General features: G+C 35.6%; 1 protein-coding gene across 3 annotated transcripts in view; it reads left to right on the top strand.

The window, feature by feature from the left end:
• The window catches only part of LOC123321652 (lachesin), a 437,549-nt gene that overhangs the window by 383,695 nt on the left and 32,441 nt on the right, over positions 1-21,413 (top strand). For all 3 annotated transcript variants that reach the window (XM_044909375.1, XM_044909374.1, XM_044909373.1), the window contains exon 7: positions 6,493-6,555. In XM_044909375.1, the coding sequence (XP_044765310.1) occupies positions 6,493-6,555 (63 nt within the window). The remainder of the gene's footprint in view (positions 1-6,492; positions 6,556-21,413) is intronic.

Genomic DNA, 21,413 nt, shown 5'->3' with positions numbered 1-21,413 from the left:
AGGCACATTTGGTCCTATCAATAGTTATGAATTTCCATGAAGGTATATTATCGTTGAATGCTAACTAAAAATGTTTCCTCCAAAATAATACGAATAACAAACTGTACGTAGGAAATCGTAATTAAGTAGAGAATAGTTTACCCATATTTATATCATAACCCATACCATGATAGTATACCAAATTATTGAAGGAAGACAGGAGATTTTGCTGCAAAACAGGCCCCAGCTGCATCACTTTAAGATATATTCGATTTTTAAGAGTAAACGCACAAATGAATAGAATGTTTATGGAATATATCAAAGACCACCGGCTTTACATGAAAAAACACTGAAATTTTTTACCAATACAAGAGTGTTTCACTGCGTTCTTCTCGGGAAGTTTACTGCAGTAGAATGAAGAATTTCTGCTCTCGATCATGCTGATGAAATTTTCGATGAAAACAATTTATTTTTGGGGCCTTCGTGTCTTGTATAGGAAAAAGTGATTATATGAATACGAGGCTCGACGGTGTTGTTCTTCTGACTTTTTTATATAACCTATAATGGGATATTCGGATTTTCATCACCCAAAAATAAAAGCGATAAAAATTTTACAAAGAATGGCATCATTTCTTACATCGAAAATATATTTGACTATTTCAAATCAAAACTGTAAGGGGAAACCTTTTGACTCAAACGATTCGTAACAATACAGATTATTTCATGGAAATTGCAGATAGAAGAATGTAGGATAAATATAACTTTCCGCCAATCGTTAGGAAATTTTAAATTTTAGCCGAAATTTCTCAAAATAAAGTCTAGATTTCCCAACTGTTAGGAAATATTCATTTCTTTATTGTTAGGAAATGTTCATTCCTTACAGTTGTTAGTGTTCTGTATGAATGATTTATAAGGAATTAACTCATATTTCGAAAAACTCGATGCATTGCAGTTTGTTATATTTAGTGTTATTTGAGGAGAAGTATGCCATTACAACATTTTCCGAGAACTCGTGTTTTTACTCCTACAATAGTCCATAAAGCGTTTATATGTATATTCGTACTTGTCTCTTGATTTTTTTTTGGCAATAATTCAAATGAAACAGTATTCCCTTACTCAACCAACTCTGGAGGAGTCTCAGAAATGGACAATTCATCATCACTTATCATTTAACACTGTTTTGTTTTCGAAAACACCAGTATTAAATTTATATTCGTCAAGTTTGACAATTCAACATTAATACGTTTCCATAGTGACGCAACCAATTTCATTACGAATTTCAAAGCACCATTCATTTATAAATAAAATAATTCGAGATGTTTTCAAAATTAATTAATATCTAACTAACTATTTACGAAAAAAAAGTATGTTTACCTCGTAGGAAAAACCACATTCCTGCGGACTCTGTGGAATGATGAGCCAGAAAAGACCAAGGGTAAAGAATGCTGACCACTAACTGTCATTTATATAAATAATTATAAATATATTCCCATCATTCGAAATTTGAACAAAATATTATGTCAAATGTGAAATGTTTCAACAGATGCCTCTACAGTCGATTTATGGTTTTGAATTTTAATCATGAATTCTCGATCTCCATTCGCTTGAATGGAGCTTCCGCACCCGAAATGATTCCAAAGTTTTCAAAGTCGAAAGCACATATTTGAGCATAAATTGCTCATAAAAAAAATTATGTGTTAGACCCACACCCTTTTTTGACAACGAATCATATAATAAATTTTATCGCAGCTATATGTATACAGTTTTTTTCTTCTTTTTTTTTTAAATGAATTATCTTAGGTGTGTCGAGTATTGAACAAAAATATGTACGCAAGTGAAAAATACACTTTTTCCATTGAAAAAATTTATTTCGCTGACGATCAACTTAGGTCAAAATAGAACCAGCATCTATCATTTTCCTGAAATTAACATTCAGTTTGTTATCCGGAATGACACGAAAATATTTTCATGGCGTTCTCGTTCCCATAAAATGTCTGCACAATTTCATTTTCGTAAGTTTTCTGGTTTCATCGAAAAACAATGAAATTTGCTTTTCAGGTGCTATATTTTAGGGAACTATATCCAAGCAGGGGTGCTCAAAAAAAGAATAATTATATGAAAGTCCCACATAACTTCGAACAGGGAAATATTTACACCCTGTATATGCGTATAATTTTGTGTGCTTCATGAGCAAAATGCAACAACTAATTCATAAGAAAGTCCTTGAATTTGAGCACCTCAGAAAAAGAGCCTTATGCAAACTTTTATGGGGTGGCAGTAGATCATCCACATGTCTACAATGTGCACATTCTTCTTTTATATTTGTCCGCTCGGCGAGAGGGATTCTTATGTCAACTAGTTATTATCCTGAACGAAAAGTGATCCTGTTTATCCTTGTTTTGAATTTCCGGAGATTATCATCTGGCCAAAACACATCAGCTCCTTAAGCCTTTCCACAATATTTCACCTCGGTAAAAAACAGTTTTCGCCAACAGCAGTTCTTGCAGTCTATGTGAGTATCTGGCTGCAGCTGACATCATTTTATGTTGCTGCGAGCAGAATCAATCCTGATAACCACCGTGTGATCTGTGGAAATTACTAGGATATATCAATTTTTGTAGGAAAATCGAGTAGGTCGTCTTAGCACGATAATTATTTCGATTCAACAAACAACCCCTCGTGAAAAGAGAGCAATTGAAGAATGAACGAAATGAATGAATCCAATAGTCCCCAATTATTCCACCCAGAATGTTTGCAGCAGACGAAGTTCACACGCGAAATTCCTGGTATCAGCGAATGAACGAAGAAAGCAAAAGTTCATTCTGTAGTAGATTAAATTCGAACCGCGATCCTTCCCATGATGGCCATATGGTAAACGTGGAGAGCTAAATTTGGGGGCCCATTTATAACGTTTATTGCTGCGCATGGTAGGAGAGGCATTTACTGGAGCATTCTCAAACATGTTTTATCGGAGTGTAAAAGACACTTTGAAGTCTTTTGTTCTCTGAACGATAACCGAAAATTAATAGTTAAAGTTTATTTCTTGTTCCTTGTAGACTACTTTCTCAGAGCTCTATTGTCCTGCTGGTTCAACAATTGTGTTTCATTCGAATCCAGCCCTAAACGTTCGAATGTGCAGTCAAATTTAACTGCTGCATTCAAATTGGTATATCTGTTTGACTGTTCTCAAGAAGTTATCTTCGAGTACAGATAATCGGCTTCAATTACGGCTCAGGGTACTTTTGTTTTAATTGCGAAACTTGCTACAAACAACTTCGATAAGCGACTGATCAGGAGTTGAGGGAAATATCGTGGTTAGAACTGTTAGAAGATTTCTGTATCGAGTAAACATCAATGATGAAAAAGACTCGGAGATGGGAATAAACTTTTCCTGATTCCAATTATGTCGAAGGTATTTCGGAATGTATTTTATAGCACGAGGGGTGTTCAGATAGCAGTTCATCTTTTTCGTGGCTGTTGCTCGGCTAATTAGTCCAGTCAACAAAGGGTTTGAGTTATAAGGGACATTAAAAAGGATCGAATTTTCCATTCACTGTTATGAATCTCCAAAATGGACCTCGTGAAAAAAGCCTTCCGTTGAAATATTATTTGTTTTCGAAACTTGCTTTGGATTTCAGTTTGCTTGAGGCGTTGATTTTTCAGCGACGAAAAATGATTATTATACTTTTGAGATTCTCGAGTAGGAGATTCTATTGTTGAGTATAAATAATTAATTGTATTGGTTTTCAACCTCTTCGAGTATTTCTTCATGTATTTTGGACCAGCTTAATCGCGTAATATTTCATTTTTAAACGCTTTAGATTAAAATAATTCGAAAAAGCATATATGAAAAGAAAATCAACAAACCTCACTGTGGAAAGTGAAAGAGTAAGAATAATTAACTTCAATAATAAACATCAAAAAATTAATAAACATGTGACAAAAGACTTCACTAGGAGGAAAAATGAAAACAAAGTCTAATTATTGAAATACGATCCTAGTCTAAATCGAAATGATCATACATAGGTATCGATCGTGCCTCTTTTAAACCTCACGTCGAAGTAACCGTCACGTGACACTGCGATCCCAGGTAGATTTCATTTCTTGTCTTGTTCCAAATTCGTACTTCTTCAACCTGTCATATGTCGCGGATTATCCGTTAAAAAACTATGCTCTGGAAGGCATTTTTCATCTATATTAATAAAAGAGGATCTATGGTTTACTTCAAAATGCTTTATTGTTCAAACGATCGCACCAAATTGGACAATTCTTTTTTTGTTGTGTTTATTATTGTTAGGGCAAGGTTTATATAACAAAGTATTCCCAAAAAAAATTGTACAGAACAGAAAAAAAGGCATTCCTTTTTCTTACGACCAATCGAGCAATCACGATGAGTTAGTTATTATTATCTACCCTAGAAATAATTTAAATGGCAAAACTAGGTTTGCCGGGTCAGCTAGTAAAGAATAAATACAGCAGATAATGGTCACATTCATTTCTATATAAGTTCATTCCATGGCAGTCAAAATCCCTGCTCCGATGAAACATTATTTCGGAATAAATTGGAAATGTCAAAATTTGTGATTGTGGTTTATCTTCAGAAGGTAGATATATGCCATCGCAGACTTTTTCATAGAAATTTTCTAGCTCTACAAAATTTTACTCGACCATTTTCCTCTATCTCTTATAGTTTACCCAGCGTCGGCAGCCTGAAATCAACTGCTTCTTGACTTGTTTATAAAAACTGGATTTTTTTGCCATACCTCTATTCATAGGAATAAAATCCGCATGGAAACCTTAAATAATGAATTCTCTATACAATAGTGAAATTCTCATCAAAATCGGACATCTGTTTCCTGAGTTATGTAAAGACAAACAAACAATCAAACAAACTGACAAACACACGGAATTTCACATTTATAATATGAGTAGGGATAGTGTGGATTATTTATCATTTAAAAAACCTCATTCGCGAAATGGTTCTATTTGTTTATCGCGTTGAACTCAAAATTTGTCTAAAGTTGTTAGCTACCTCGCATTTCAACGTTTACTATTAGGAGAGAGAGCAACATTTATCTACCCATTCGACGGTGTAATGACAAAATAATACTCATCAATACATACTTCACAAACAGTAAAACGTAGAACTCATTTTTGTTACTAACATTCTTTGGCGACTTTAAAATCAAGCTGAAGTATCTCTGTCATTTCATGGAATCTTTATTACCAAAACATAAACAAAATATTCCGTATGTCTCTTGTTGAACTATAGTGCCCGAATAAGAAAAAACTTGAAGTAGGTATTGATGTGAGAATTATAAAGTTGACAACTTCAGAGCTCCAAATTTTCGAAATAAAAATACAAATAATTTGTGAAATCATTCCAAAATTCTTTAAATTCAAGCAATTTGTTTGAAAGCATCATTATTTCAATAAATGGTCAACTGTAACCAATAGAAACGAAAAAAAAAGTAAGTATGTTCCTTTGAATTAAACAGTACCAGCTGAAGAAATTGCTCGAAAAAGACACCACGATTTGATGTGCATAAATACATATATATTGGTGATCAGAAAAGAAAGGGCTAGCCAAAAATGGAAAAATATATAAAATGTTCCTTTTGGAAAAATGAATTTGCATTCAAATCGTCGTCCACACTGACATTTCCTTGTATGAAACCATTTTTCATTTCGTACAACATATTTTCGTATCTCTGCTATTAGCAGCAAAGTTTAGGGGGGAGGGGGTCAATTTATAGTGAAAAACCCCGTTCACTTTTATTTTCACTCGCATACAAAATCCTTGTTTCGATATCACTACCCCTCTAGCCACTACCACTTAAAGCAATTATTTTTGAATAGAGATAATAGGTCAAGTAGCTTTGTTGAAAACGTCATATAATTACCTGCATAAGTGTATTATTTTTTTTCTTCGAACGCTTAACTATTAAACAGGATGAATCCTTTTTGACCCGTCCGGGCGTATTTTCATCTCAAAGATCTAAATTCGGCGTGTGAAAGTTATTGATGAAATATTGAGTCACTCTGTATAATAATAAAGCGATGAAAAAAAAACTCTCATGCAGGAAATTGAATTGCCTTTTCAACAAGGTGCGGCTCGACCCCGTTTCCCTTTTCAAAAATGAGAGCTGTTAGGGGTTGCAGCTAGAGGGGTAGTGATATCAAACTCATTTGAACACTCATATTTGTCCCCCTTTCAACAAAATTTGACCTGTCCGAGCGTTTTTTCGTTATTCCGTACCAAAGCTCAATATTCGGGGTGGAAAGTTATGGATGGCCCACCCTGTATACCAAAAGGCATGAGTAAAGTGCTTCGAATATAAACTTCAATGACGCATTTATCCCTATAGAACCAGATCTTCATTTGAAAGATGAATTCTACGAATTTTGCTGAAATTTGTCATTTTCTCATTCAATTCAGTAGCTGATTCAAAGTCATTCTGACTTCTCACGAATATTTTTAATATTGGTGCTTATAGGAATGTTTTTTTACAGAAATTCCGATGCCTTCAGCTCCACCAAAGGCAACAGAAATGAAGAGCTATTCGAACAAAGAATGTGAGTATTATCAGGATCTATCTCCTCAAAAGCTTAGCAAAATATTTCCGAAGTGTTGTACATTGTACACGTTTGCACCCTAACAATTTGAAGAAGTTTAAAGAATCTCTGACAAGCTGACTGTGTTGTATGAATGGCTTGCTCCCGTTCAAAGATAACATAATTAATATTATACAATTAGGTGATCATTAATTAACCAATCCATTCTGATTTGACTGTCTCGAAATGTTTTCTGACGTGATGATATGATTGAATCTCCGATAAAAAGATCTGCCCTTAAATCTATGGCATCGTGATAGCCAGATTGAAGGATATTTCCAAATTGGTTTGGAAATCGGTTATATTCGATGAAAATAATTTAAGCTGCCAAAACATTATGAGATCTTCTCCACTGCTGTTCTAAATTGTGATTTTTCGAGAGCCACCAATCAATACACAGAAGCAAAAACCTAAAAAGTTCATCAAGGAAAAACACCCTTTAAAAAGAAGAAAACTCTCCACCTCAAATAATAAAATATGTATAAATTCATAATTATATTTGTTTAACATATGTAGAAACAAATAATATTAGGAAATGTTCCAATGTGAATCGAACTAACCCCACACCATCATGCTTTCTCTGTTGGCAGGTGCAAGACCACTCAATCTTTCTAGTGCCAGCATTTAATTATCAGCAGTTCCGTATCTACTCTCATCGGGGTGCGAATTTTTTTGATGTGATGTCGTCTCTAACCTTGGTTAGCATATACCAGTGACAAACACACTGTTTGTCTCTGGCATATTCTTTTTGAATGGAATATTCTTTTTCTGTAGATTTGGCACCCTGAATAATATTGTCTGGCCAGTTCGATTCAGAGCGTAACATCTCTTGATAATATTATAAACGTATTTCATGTAGCTTAATATTTCATCTTCATTGAATTCACTGAATTCTCGACTCGTTAATTGAAGCATATTCATTCTAAATCACATTATATTACAAGTTAGGTATTTATCAATTGGCCTGCGGTACTTGCTCTAAAACTTAATACGGTTATATGGATAAACTATAGAAGGTCTTCGCAATCTATACTATCAGAACGTAAAGGGGTTTCTATGGATAACAGTTAGGATTCTGCAGTCGCCGACTAATTTAAAGCCAGATAGAAGGATGTAGTCATTGATGTATTTTTTGTTTGAATTTTCATAGGAATGGAATGATTAAACTTTAGTCATGCCCACTAGACCAACGAGACGAGACTTTACTGTAGCCTCGTCTCGTCTCGCCGATAAGACACGGAGTCTCGTCTCGTAGGATACTAGTCTCGTCTCGTCTCGTCTCGAGTCTCGTGGTCTCGTCGTTGATAACATTTTTTAAAAGCGGAATATTTGAATCGAATGATTATAACGCATATTCTATCTTATCTACCGAGTAATTCTTTCCAATTATTTGTCTTTGGAAGTATAATTATAATATTATATGAAATTTATTCATTGATTGTTGTACTTGTTTCAAGACCTATAGAAGTAAATGAAGCAAAAACTTCAGTCTATCGTTCAATATCAGAAATCAAATATCTAGAGTTATAATTCTTTTATGTCTGGCGAATGATTCGAGTGCTACCCGGAGAAGATTTTCAGATTTTCGGACTCATTCGACATATTCTGAAGTTGATGCGACCGAATTTTGATTCGAATTATCTTTTATATCTTTTCACACATTAAATTTTTATGGGTTCAGTTGTATTCGATTAATTCTCCCGAAACTCTTTGTTATTTACATAAACCGAATCACTCATATCGGTCAGGATATAATAACTATTTGAATACATCAATGCTTGAAAGAAACAGAATCCATTAAAAAATTCCGTATACAGGGTGATTCGTAACTGTTACTATATATGGGTACCTAATATCTTTTCAAGGCACATTTCGTGCTATCAATAGTTATGAATCCTCCTGTATATAATCATTGAACTAAAAATGTTTGTTCCAAAATGATGAGAATAACAAACTGTACACATGACAATGACATAAACTCAAGGAGTGATTGATAGTTTTGAAGGAATCAACTCAAAATAACAATTAAAAAAATAAATGAACATTACATGTACGTAATTGCAACGTTCTTTCATCAATTACTACCATATGAAAAATGATATTCACGAACACTTTAAAAAAAAAACAACTACTTTGAAAGTGTATGTGATTGACATGAAAATTCATAAAAGAATCAAAAATTCGAATTCAATAAGTTTACTCATTTCATTGATGAAAAGCCACCATCAATGATCAGTTAATCGCATTATAAAATAACATAACATAAGTATAATAAAGATTGACCTGCATTTTTGTCCAAAACAGGAATTATGTACGTTGTTTACTAACTCTGTATATAAATAGAACAATAAACAGGAGGAAGTTGCGAAAACGACTATATCAACTAGAGAATTTCCAGCAAAAATAGTTTCATGAGGATCCACAAACACAACGACTTATAATTATTATGTAGAGTCTTGGATTCCTTTTAATGATAAAAATAAAAAGAATAAAATGATTCAGACAGGCTAAGCCTTTGTGGGAATATTCTTTATTTGTGGAGTATGTATTTATAGTTTCTGCAAATAAAAGTTATTATTATTAGAAACAAGAACCTACAGGTGCATTCTTGAAAATTTTGAAGAAAATTACCACCGTACGAAATGAAATAAACAACGGTAATAAATGATAACATATTGAAATAAATGAAATGGAACACGTGAGATTCTGCTTGTTTTTCTTTTAATTACGGTAGGATATTTCTGAGGTTCAAATGCTTTTAATGCTGTCAGGTGCCAAGGGGTGGAATATTTCATTATGAAAACTCAAAATGGCTATATCCCCTTATCTAGGCAGAATCGGAAAGAATGGTGAAGGAAAAAGTGTGGCGTGTGAGGTCATTTGACATCAATAAACTACTGTTACAATGTATGTTCAAGTCAGAGACTCACCATGTATAACATGCAAAAAACCCACTCCAATTTTATTTATTTATATAAATAATACATCATGAAATGGAAAAGCACATCTAATGAGATGAATATCGACAAATTATTATGCAATGAATTTTGAATTTTCTGTTCTCATTGGGAAAGCTCTCAAAATACCCCACCTTGTTTCTGTGTAGGTATTATATGTAACGAAAACTCATTAACAGTATATGAAAAACATAATTATATGCAGATTGGATAGGAGAGCGAGCGAAAACGATGGCCAGATTCAATATGATGTTGTGAACATATTTGCGTTTGCGGAGATTTTCCCTTATTTGTTGACCGATTTTGATGAATTCATCACATCAGGTAAATAACATTTTTGCACACAGTCATTACTTCCTGATCGATTCCAAAAGTTGCGTTATGATGTCAATTATTCAAATTATCCAATCAATTCTAATTTTCTGGATGCGATGTTCGCAGAGAGATTTTATATTAGGGTGTTTTAACTGGAATGCACATTAATTGTGCAATAAAGGTTTGCAATGGAATCAACAAAAATCCCAGAATTCGTTTATGTCTTTTCAAAACACAATTCTATTCATAAATTATCGGTTCGTTTGAAAATCAGGAAAAGATAGGTGTACAATTTTGGGCATATGGCTGGAATAAAATAAATATTTTTTCAACCAATAACTCAAAATGAAAATTCTGAAGAACATCAACTGGTTTTTGATTACCATAATTTTCTTGCAATCAAATGGAGTGTATTTTTTCAACCCTTCAGGCGCAACTCCATAAACCTTCGGTTTTTGAAATGGAAACATATGTACGAGGATATATTGAAAAATTCTTAGCCTACTATAGAACCAAACAACTCAACATATTCTGATCTTAATTGGATACATTTATTACAGCGAACCTGCAACGTCTCTAGACCTTTCAAAAAAAATGTTTCTTCTTGCTCTGCAAACCAGACCTACACATCTTTGGATAGCTTTCCGCGTCTTTTCTCTTTAATTTTTCCCCTAGAGTGGTCAATTATGTCGAATAGTAATCTCCGGTTATTCTTTTACCCTTATCCAAAAAATCAATCATGATTACTCCATGGCAATCGCAAAAAACTGAATCAAGAACTTTTCCATTCGATTTTTGGACACGAAACTTATTAGGTCTTGAGGAACCAGAGTGTCGCCATTCCATCGATTGTTGCTTAGTTTCTGGATCTTAGAAATGTACCCAAGTCTCATTCATAGTAACAATTCGGTTTAAGAAGTCTACACGTTTTCAAATCGAGCACAGATCGAACGCGATGCTTCTACCCTGCATCTGCATGGTCGCAGTTCCCGAAAGGCTGATTGGGCCACAACGACCCCGCTTCGAATGATAAAAGATAATAATAATAATCGGTCATCATCTTCAATGGAAAATTTACCTCTTTTGAAGCTTGCAGTCCGAGACATTGATCACCATGGGTATTAAGCATATCTTCTTAAATCTGCTTACCTCTTAACCCTTTTAAATACAGGTACTTGATGATGGCTCGATACTGAAATTTTTCGATTTTCACAGTTTCGGTGGACATCTTCCTTCTTTTAATGTATTGCATAACATTGGTTCACTTTTTTAACCTCAAACATCACACTGACACTTCTAATGACTTATTGTTCGTTGCTATGGTAATGAAGATTTCGGCGTTTTTCTGATGTTGATATGCGATAAACCGGAGCTGACGACGTTTTTCACTCTTGTCGCATTCTGGAATTTTCAGATTTTTAACGTGTGGGGGATTTGCCTATAAAAGCAGATTTTCCCCCGCGACGATCTCTTTTACTCTTTTGTCTCTTTACTCTCTCAGCTCTTTTCTCTGCGATTCGTCTTTGATTGTGTTCACGACGAGCCGTTCAACGAATTCAGAATAAATTTTTTGTTACGAAGGTGCTCTTAGAAATTAATTTTTATTGTTCGTTTTTCCGCGAGTGCCTTGAATAAAGGAGGTAGGTCTCCGTCTATACCGTTCAGTTTCTTTATTAGACCTACACCGGTTATTTCTTTTACACTGCTGTACTGTATCGTTTTTTGTTATTTTGTGCCGTACTTTACCCTGTTTCGCGAGTCTAACTCTTCCCTTCGCTATCAGTCATGGTGTGTAAGCCCAGTGAAGAGGAAGTCCCGTCAACCCCCCCTGTCCGCGTTTCCGCGTCATAAGTGTTGAAATAGAGATCTCTTCTTTTCAGTCATGGTGTTTAAGCCCTTGGGGTGGAGAATAAGAGATACCGCTCGTCGTCAGTGAAATCCCGTAGTTGCGCTCAAAATAGACCTTTTCTTCGCTATCAGTCATGGAGCGTAGCCCTTGGGGTAGCGAGTAAAAGTCTCGAGTAGATCCGCCCTGGTTGTGTTTCTTTCATTTCTGGAGAAATTTTATTGAACAACCTTTGATTTTTCACTGTACACGGTATAAACTTTATAAAGTGCTCGTGATCGGATCGAATTTCCCGAATGTATGTTCGCTGATCGATTCACTCATATTTCATACCTACACATATTTCCGTTGTTTATATAATCAGTTTCCGAAGGTGTGAATAAACTGGTACATAATTTGATTTTGACTACTTCGTTATCGCTACTACCCTAGATAACAGCGAACTCTGTCTCCGACTAGCAGCTACTCTGGTAGGTTTGCTATTCTTCCTGGTGAAAAGCATAGCGGGCGCTCGAGATAAGTTTTCTCCGAGGAAACCACGATACAATATCAATACACCCTCGTAAATGTACCCATCGTCGGCAATGAAATCCCTGAATCAACAGCTTGACGATATTTTTCGTCGTCCCTTAATTGTAAAGGAATGAGGGGTTACACGAAAATCTAATCTGACCAATTATCTACACTATAGGTTTCAAAGTAGAAAAACTGTTGAGCTATCATTGAACGAAGCAATGCCGATAATTCTGAAAAAAAAAACTGAGGACCATCCATTCGCTCGAAAACTGCGGCTCTGAGACACCTCAAGAAAGAATGGATAACTAATTGGGAAATGAATATCCCATAATTCGCCGTATTCGGAGAATCCAATTCGTCGATCACGAATGAGAGTGCCGAATTTGCAACGTTCTGAAATTTGCCGAATGGTGGTGTTTGTTCTGAGTTATACATCAAAGAAATCAACATACGTTCTCCCGCAAAATTCCAGGGTGCGAAGTCGGCATTTTCCTCCCTCCAACTTCGTACACTCTGACGAGGGAAAAATTTCGGTTGAATCATCTTACTTCACTACTTAAAAGAGTGGAGCGATAGACGTTTTAAAGTTCCATTTCGAGCTCGAAAGTTCGCACAATGGCGGAAACGCAAAACTTATGCGGGAAATCTACTTTTACCTAATTTATTCGGCGTTTATGAAGCACTCCAGACAGCTATCCGAATGAAAATTTATTTCGTACAAGTCTGCGGCGAACAAACATTTCATATGTAGAATACTCAAACCTTGGTGTTATTATGTGCTATTTTCCTCCTGAATTTATGTGGAGGTTTTTACGCCGCTCTTTCCCAACAATGCGGTCTGCCGTTGGTGGGTGTCCGTATGAAATTGAATAAAACAAAGGCCGACTCATTGTAGCCTGATTGATATGTCTGTTCTTAGTGGAAAAGTGTTAGTTGGAATTGTTCCGCTCCGTTTTGCCGCTTATAGAGCTTCTATACTCTGTTCAACAGAGCTAGCCAATGACGTCATCGTGGACAGATCAGTTTAGGAAATCGTTGACAAAAATAACCGGATTTCTGCATTATTTTATGTTTGTTCACCTGAGGAAAGAAAAACATGGGTCACATACCCAGGTGACCACAGAGCAGCTAAATAGGAGGAATATGTTCAGTGTGCCTTGTTTTGTAACCTAAATATAGCATTCAGAGCACAAATAAAGAACAGCTATATAGCAGCTATGTTCCTGTGTCCGCCTTGAACAAGGAACAAATTTCCTTTCTGAAGAGAACGCAAATGGACCAAATATGGATCATGTAAATATTTGTTCCATATGAGATCTTTTGTAATACCTGTGTGTTATGTGATATGAAAAAAAATTGGTTCTCGAGAAAGCTTCAACGGAAACATGAAAAATTATAGAAGTTGATATAAACTGCTCCACGTGAGTTAGGGATATTGACTTAAATTGCAAAAAATATAGTTGAAATAAGATTTTTGTGATGAAAATTCATATTAATATGATTTCAAGTTGCAAATTAATTTTAGCCTGTAGGTCTTCAGCATATACAGGATGGTTAAGAAATATCTAGTAAAATAACGAAATTTTATTCCCAGAGAATTCAAGCAATTTAAGACTATCAATACAATATATGGCCTCCACGGGCATCAATAACAGCTTGACATCCTTTTTGCATACTACACACGAGGTTAATGAACATTTCTTGAGGAATTTGGTTCCATAAACGGGGCAGAAGCTCTCTCAGATCATTTAAGGATTCTGGGGTAGGTTGACGATTATCCAATCTTCTTTGGAGCATATCCCATGCATGTTCTATGCAATTCAAATCTGGTGAGTGCGGAGGTATTGGTAAATGTGGAATACCAAGCTCCTCGCGCGAATTCTCAACTATGGCTGGACGGTGCGGTATAGCCTTATCGTCTAGAAATTGAAAAGTTTCACCAATAACAGCGTGAAAATTTGGCACAACATTGTCAATGACATACTCCCTATAGTGTAAGGCGGTCATATTGGCATTACAAATGTGTAGATCTGTGCGCCCGTTGAAACATATCCCGGCCTATACCATAACACTACCCCCTCGGAATGGATGGACTTCTTGGACATAGCGACGATAACGGGGTATGCGTGGGATTGTCCATACCCTTATTCTTCGAGAATCTGAAAATCGTCCATATCTGTGGAAAGGGCACTACGCCATTGATATGTTCCTTTCCCATTCCAGTCTTTGACGCTTATGGTAACGTGTTAGACGTCCTTTCAATGGACGTCTAGAACCTAGATTCACCTCTCCCAAACGTCTTCTGATGGTTTCGATGGTAACTTGGTCCCCATCTGCATTTTGAAGAGTATTCCGTAACATTCTACATGTAGATGTAGGGTTTCTTCTCGCCGAAACGGTGATGAAACGATACTGAGCAGGTGTTGTTTTTTGTCACCCACCAAGCCTTGGTCTTTCCAACACGGAACCTGTCTCCCTGAACCTATTCCAAAGTTGAGATATCACACTTTGGCTGACTTGAAGCCTTTCCGCTACAACAACCTGAGTTAGGTCACTCTGTAGCATTCCGATAGCCCTATTAGCCTCAGCGTTTGTTAATTTACGTCTTGGCATTTTCAGAAAACTCCTTTCAAATCGGAGCCTAACCTAACCTAACCTATTCCAAAGTCGAGATATCACACTTTGGCTGACTTGGAGCCTTTCCGCTACAACAACCTGAGTTAGGTCACCCTGTAGCACTCCGATAGCCCTATTAGCCTCGGCGTTTGTTAATTTACGTCTTGGCATTTTCATGAAGCATATGCATATTATTGCATCGATTCAAGTTGTTATTGAGTTTTAAATGATTTTACGGCGATTTTCTCGAAGATCATGCACATACTTTTAAAAACGATTGAATACGATATCTCTTACTCTTGTGGAGCAGTGTAAATACTTGACTTTTTCAAATGTTGTGTTCTTATCAATCATTGTTGAAAAGAAAATTACCAAAACATTTCACCTTAATTCGGTGAGGTATATCAAGGAATGTCTCATGTATTAAAACTATATGTTTCCATGAGTTTCAGATTACAAAATTGATGTGAAATATAATATTATTATACAAAGCATTAGAAAAAATGTGTGACTTCATGCTGAGTTTATAACTGTTCTCCAAGAAAAATAAGAATAAACCACACGAATACTTAGGCACACAACTGCCTTAGATTTAGTCGAAAAATCTATATTTTCGAAAATCGCTAAAGATTACCCCGATGAAATATATACAGGGTGAGTCTTTGACTCGTACAAATCTTTCAAAACACGTTTTTCCTTCACTAATTTTTCCGAAATGGCTCGGTTTGAAAAATACAGGCTGTTGAAACACCATAAAAAATGTAATATGTAGTTCTCACAAGCGGTTTTATCGAATGAAATGAATTTCGGAATATAGTTTTTCATTTATTTGATGAATCCTTTTCGAACACGAGATATCACCCACGTCTTCCAGTTTTCTCATTATGACCATTACGTACCATAAAAATACCAAAAATTCAAAGAATCCAACTCTTGCAACTAAGTTGAACGCTATCTAATGAATATTTGAACGTTTTGTAAAATAAAAGTATTATTCATATTTTCTCGTATAATGCGCCGTTTTTGAGTAATTTGATGTTCGATATTTAAAAAGTATCTGTGAAATTTGGTACTTTCGCTCAATACAACTCTGTTTATAAGATCCACAAATGTATAGTGTCACAGATTAGGCTACTTATTCTGAAGGTAATTTTGTTTTTCCAGAGGTGGCACAGCTTGTTATGAAAATTTAACATGGCTATATCTTTTTATCAGGGTCGAATCGGAAAAAATCGTATAGAAAAGAAGTGTTTTTCGACCTCAAGAATCTACTGTTAAAATATTCGTACGAGTCCAAGACTCACCCTGTATATGTAATTGAAATCAGAAGAGAAAGCTCTACCGATTGGAAAAAAAAATGATGAAAAATATCAGGTTGAAAAAGATTTTTAGATTTACGATGCCTTATTGCATTTCCTGATTTCTGAATGCCCATATAAAATACTCCATATTAGCCAATTTAAACGTCTTTGTAAGACCAATATCTACTGAGACTTTTTGTGTAAAATATAAACAATCACCCTGTACCGACTCAAAGAGAATGGGTCCGAAATTTTCATCACATTCAGTAGATTGTTTACCTGAGAAAAATTTCAAAAACGAATATTTTTCTCGTCGTGAAGCAGATTTTGAATCTACAATGAAAATATATGTGCTCTGAATTGGATTTGTATTGCCGAATGCTTTCTTACTCCATATATCAAACTTCCCCTAAAATTTCCGTGGAAACGATACTAAGACATCTCGTTTCGGATATTTAGATCCCCACAAATAATTTAAATTGGGCAGTTATACTTTCTTCGGGTGGTAATGTTCCGAAAAAAACCGGCAAATTACGCAGTTTAATATTGCGCGGTATACGCCATCATAGTTAACGTAATGTGTAATGATGAACAACCTTACGTTGAAAGAAGCAACTTCAGCATTACAATAACGTGATGCTGTAATGGCCAAAGTTAAGGTTAAGACAGGGAGAAACTTATTCTCAGCGGTGATATTCACAAGTACAATGAAAGCATACTTTTTGTGGCTCACCTTCCTGGTCTGGGGGGTGGAGCGTTGTTCAGAGTGTGTTCCTATTCTCTTGGGTAATAGCACTAACTTTAAAGAATATGTTGTGTAGGACAATATACAGTTATTCAAGATGATACGCTCCCTTACCCGCTGTTTCCGTAAATTTCAAAACATATATGAAAACGCTTTTATGAAGCAAGGTCGGCCCCTAGATCCGCCTCATGAGCCGATAAAATTTGCGAATAACAACGGTACACCTAGCATGGAATATATGAAATATAAAATATACAGCTTGGCCTGTACTCGAATGAAATCGTCTCGAAGATGCTCTCCACTGGGATGAGAAATGAGAGTAAAGAAGTAGTAATAAAGCGATTTTCATTATCAGTACTGATTAAATGGAATGAATGAGGCTTTAGAAGTAATGCGCCACCACAGCCAAAATGAATTGCTCGTCAAAAGTTGAGGATATTGAATGTTCTCTTCAGAAAAACCCAATTTTCTATCAAAATATGTATACGTATAATTTTTCATGTTTTAATATTGAAATTTCAAAGAAATGGTGTAATTACAGTACCAGTAATATAAAATATTTGGAACAATATAATATTTCAGGAAAAATTACGGACAGATAAATAATTCTTAGTTCTATTAATCAATTAAATCCACCAAATCTCCGAAGGCTGCTGTTTTCGACCGAATTTATCCTAAGTTCATCAAGCATCTAGGAAAAATGGGCTTGTTTTGGTTGTTACATCTTTTTATAATAACAGATATTGGGTATTTGGACAAGGATTTTATTTGTTCTTCTTGTAGTAACAGTGTCGACGTTTCGAAGTCCTATCCTATCTTCTTCAGGTCTGCAAAAGAATTCACCATCATGGTTTTTAAGATGGTCAGTATATTTCAAACAGAAAGTTCTTCTTGTTATAGTGGGAATTCAGTTGAAATTAAGGTTAATAGATTACTAGGGTAATGTCTTGTTGTTGCGTAAGGCAAGAGAAATTAAGATTTGATTAGATTGGATACAAGTATGTGAGTGGACATCTGTAAAAATTGAAGGGTAACCTCATTAAATTCTTCCTGTGAATGGAACAAAGAGTATTATGTTTGTTGAATTCTTCTGAAGAAGAAGTCGATAGGACTTCGAAACGTTAGCACTGTTACTACAAGAAGAATTAATAAAATCCTTGTCCAAATACCCAATAAATGGACGATACTGAATCACGATTTTTATATTAATATTCTAAATTCTTGCGATCTTATGGCCGAATTCCGAAAGGTGAAAGTCATAGGAATTTCAAAACGTGAAAAGGTTTCTTCTGATCCTAGTATTTATCTACCCATTAATTTATTAAGTGATCCTTTCAGAATTTCAGAGAGGCAAATAAATTTTATTATTGAATCGACTTTAGAAGACGCCTTCCAACATTGTCAAGGGGGTTTCAGGAAAAATAGAAATCGTTTTTATTTGGTTCTGAGCCTCACTACTTTCATTGAAGCAAGTTTCAATGATAAACTAAACTGTGGATCTATCTGCAGCATATGATAGAGTTACTGTTCAATATTTTCGCCATATCCGTTCCGATAATTGCTGACATGAGTATGCCTGTAAGAGGTGTTGGAATAAGATTCAGATTTGATGGAGGCCTGTTTAACCTGAAGCGCCTCAGAGCACAAACCCGTACCAAGTTTATCACGGAACTTCAATATGGTTAGTCCGCCAGAAAGCGTTCAAACAGATATCAGCCTGGAGGATGAAACTCTAGAACAAGTCAAGCAGTTCAAATACTTGGGAAGCTTCATAAATTCTATGGCTAACCTGGACACGGAAATACACAACCGTATCGATTCGGCATCACGGGCATACTGGAAGCTAAAGGACAGAGTATTTCAAAATCACGACCTCAATCTGAAAACCAAGACAGCTGTTTACAAAGCAGTGGTCCTCCCAACGCTTCTTTACGGAAGCGAAAGCTGGACACCCTACAGCAGACATATTAAACAGCTTGAACAAATGCAACAACGTCATCTAAGACAAATAATGCACATCAGACGGTTTCATAAAGTTTCAAATGCAACAAACAATTGAATCTCAAGTAACGAGAGCCCCACTCAGATGGAGCGGCTACATTCTGATGATGCAAGACACAAGACTTCCCAAAATAGCTCTGTATGGCGAATTCACAGAAGGAGCTCGGAAACCAGGAGGCCAATATAAGCGGTTCAAGGATATACTGCATCAATCCCTAAAATCAGTTGATGCCAATCATAACTGGGAACAACTAGCGTTAGATAGATCATTGTGGAGGTCTTTGGTCCACAGTTATAATGGGTATCGAGAAAAATACAGCGGCGGCCAGTTCTGGTTGGTTACTATCCATGCCCGGAGTTTGGAAGGATCTGTAGATCGCGGCTGGGTCTCTTCAGTCACAGTAGCCGTAAGAAGTAGCCCTAGGAAATTAGGGTTTGATAGCACTCATATTTTTTTTTTCAATCTTTTTGTAGGTTTATTCTCGGTAACGGGATACAGCAATGAATGAATGAATGAATGATAGAGTGTGGAAAGATGGTTCGCTTACTAAAAAACATGCTGTCAGATAGAATGTTTTGTGTTTTTGTTGATGATAATAGTAGTAATTTCAAAACTTTGAATGATGATCTTCTACAAGGATCAGTTTTAGCACCTCTTCTTTTCAATTTATATCTGTGCGATATCCCTACTACTTCTTCTGAGAAATTTATTAATGCTGATATATGATATTGCCCTCGCATTCCATCATTTTGATTTAAGATGTATAGAGAATAATCTGTCTACAGATTCAGAAATTTTGAGGAATTACTTTTTCGAGTGGCGTTTGAGCCCTAACCAAAATAAAACCGAGGTTTCTTGTTTCCATTCGCATAATCAATCATACATATAGAATATTCAGCGTAGTTTTCGGTTATTTTGTTTTGGAGCATAACTTCCATTCAAAATATCTAGGAATTAAGCTGGATTCCTGGCTGAATTTCAGAGAGCATTTGGAAAATTTGCGTCTGAAGTTGAAAAATAGGAATAACATCCTGCATAAACCAGCTGGTATTTCATGGGGTGCTGATTCAACTACTCTTCGAACGGCAGCCCTAGCTTTAGTTTTTTGGGCTGCTGAATATTGTTGCCCCGTCTGGGGTAATACTACCCTTGTGCCAAAAATTAATGCACAGCTCAATCTGATCTTCACCTATTCAATGGTTACCAGTTCTTTCAAACATTGTACTGCTCCATAGTCGTAAACAGAGTGCAGTGATAAGTTTTTGGAATAAATTTCACTCCTTTTCTGACTCATTTCCAATTCTGTCCTATATTCCACAAAATACAATTCCCAGAATGAAGTCGTGGTCCAACTCATTCCTTAATTCGAATGTAAGGGACAAGGACATTTGGCAGTCTGAATGGAATACGTGCACTATTTTCAACCATGAATTAGTTAGTGATCCCTCGAATACCTAGTTTTGATCTTCCCAGGAAAATATGGTTTATTCTTAATCGCATAAAAACAGGTCAGGGACGATGCAATAGTATGCTTTCACGATAGAATTAATTTGAAAGTTCTAGTTGTGAATGGGGGGAACCAGAAGAAACCATAAATCATCTGGTTAATCATTGTCCGATTTATAAATTTCAGGATGGTTTTAGAGCTTACAGGCAGTTTCCGAACCTTTTTTGAATTGGGTCGTGAATTTCAGGTCAACCTGACATATTAAAGAACTTAATTTTATTATCTCACATTTTTCTGCTTTTGTTTCTTATTTCGTATGAAATATTCTGGTTACTTGGATAAGACTACCTGGATCTTTTTTCTTCAAGGAAAGGATCGATTTTTGCAGTGCGATATGCCTTTCAATATGAAATATTTCAGCTTATTTTGTAAACAGTTTCATCCTCCACAATGCACTACAATCAGTACAGAAAGGGTTTTTTACTGAGGTATTTCCCTAAGCTCTTGAATCATACGCAAAATTGTATGGTACTGGATAATTAGAGTCCTATGAGCTTAGTTCTATTTTCTGGGGTTGGCGATGTGCTAGGATTTTTTCAGGATTGTAGTTTTCTCCAGAGTTTTCTGAGAATTAAATCAACGAATATTGCTATTTATCGATTTATCAATAAGTTTTATCCTCCAGGAATTCGAGAAGAAGAACTTAGACATTGGTGTGCATGTAGATCTCAGCAAGGCGTATAAACCTTAAATACACTTACTGATAAAACTTCAAAAATATGTAATAAGAGGCAGAGCATGTGAATGCATTCAATCATATGTTGTATGTCAAGAAAGGCGGTCATAGGTGGTAATAAATACAAAATTATTACGAAGAATGTGGTCGGGCACAGGGTAGTAGCCCAGTTTTTTTCATTATTTATATCAATGACTTGGTAATAAAGGGACTCGTGAGCTGTGCTTAGAACATAAGATACATGGAATGGACATTCACTGCTACAAGGAATGTTTTGTAGTACACACATTCGATGTTTCTCTGTCTAGCGCGACACTAAGGCAGTGGCGTTATATTGA

This window comes from Coccinella septempunctata, chromosome X, assembly GCF_907165205.1.
Source record: "Coccinella septempunctata chromosome X, icCocSept1.1, whole genome shotgun sequence".
In the NCBI taxonomy this organism is placed as follows: domain Eukaryota; kingdom Metazoa; phylum Arthropoda; class Insecta; order Coleoptera; family Coccinellidae; genus Coccinella; species Coccinella septempunctata.
Note: the sequence above shows the minus strand (reverse complement) of the source record. Positions and strands in the feature narration are given on the sequence as shown.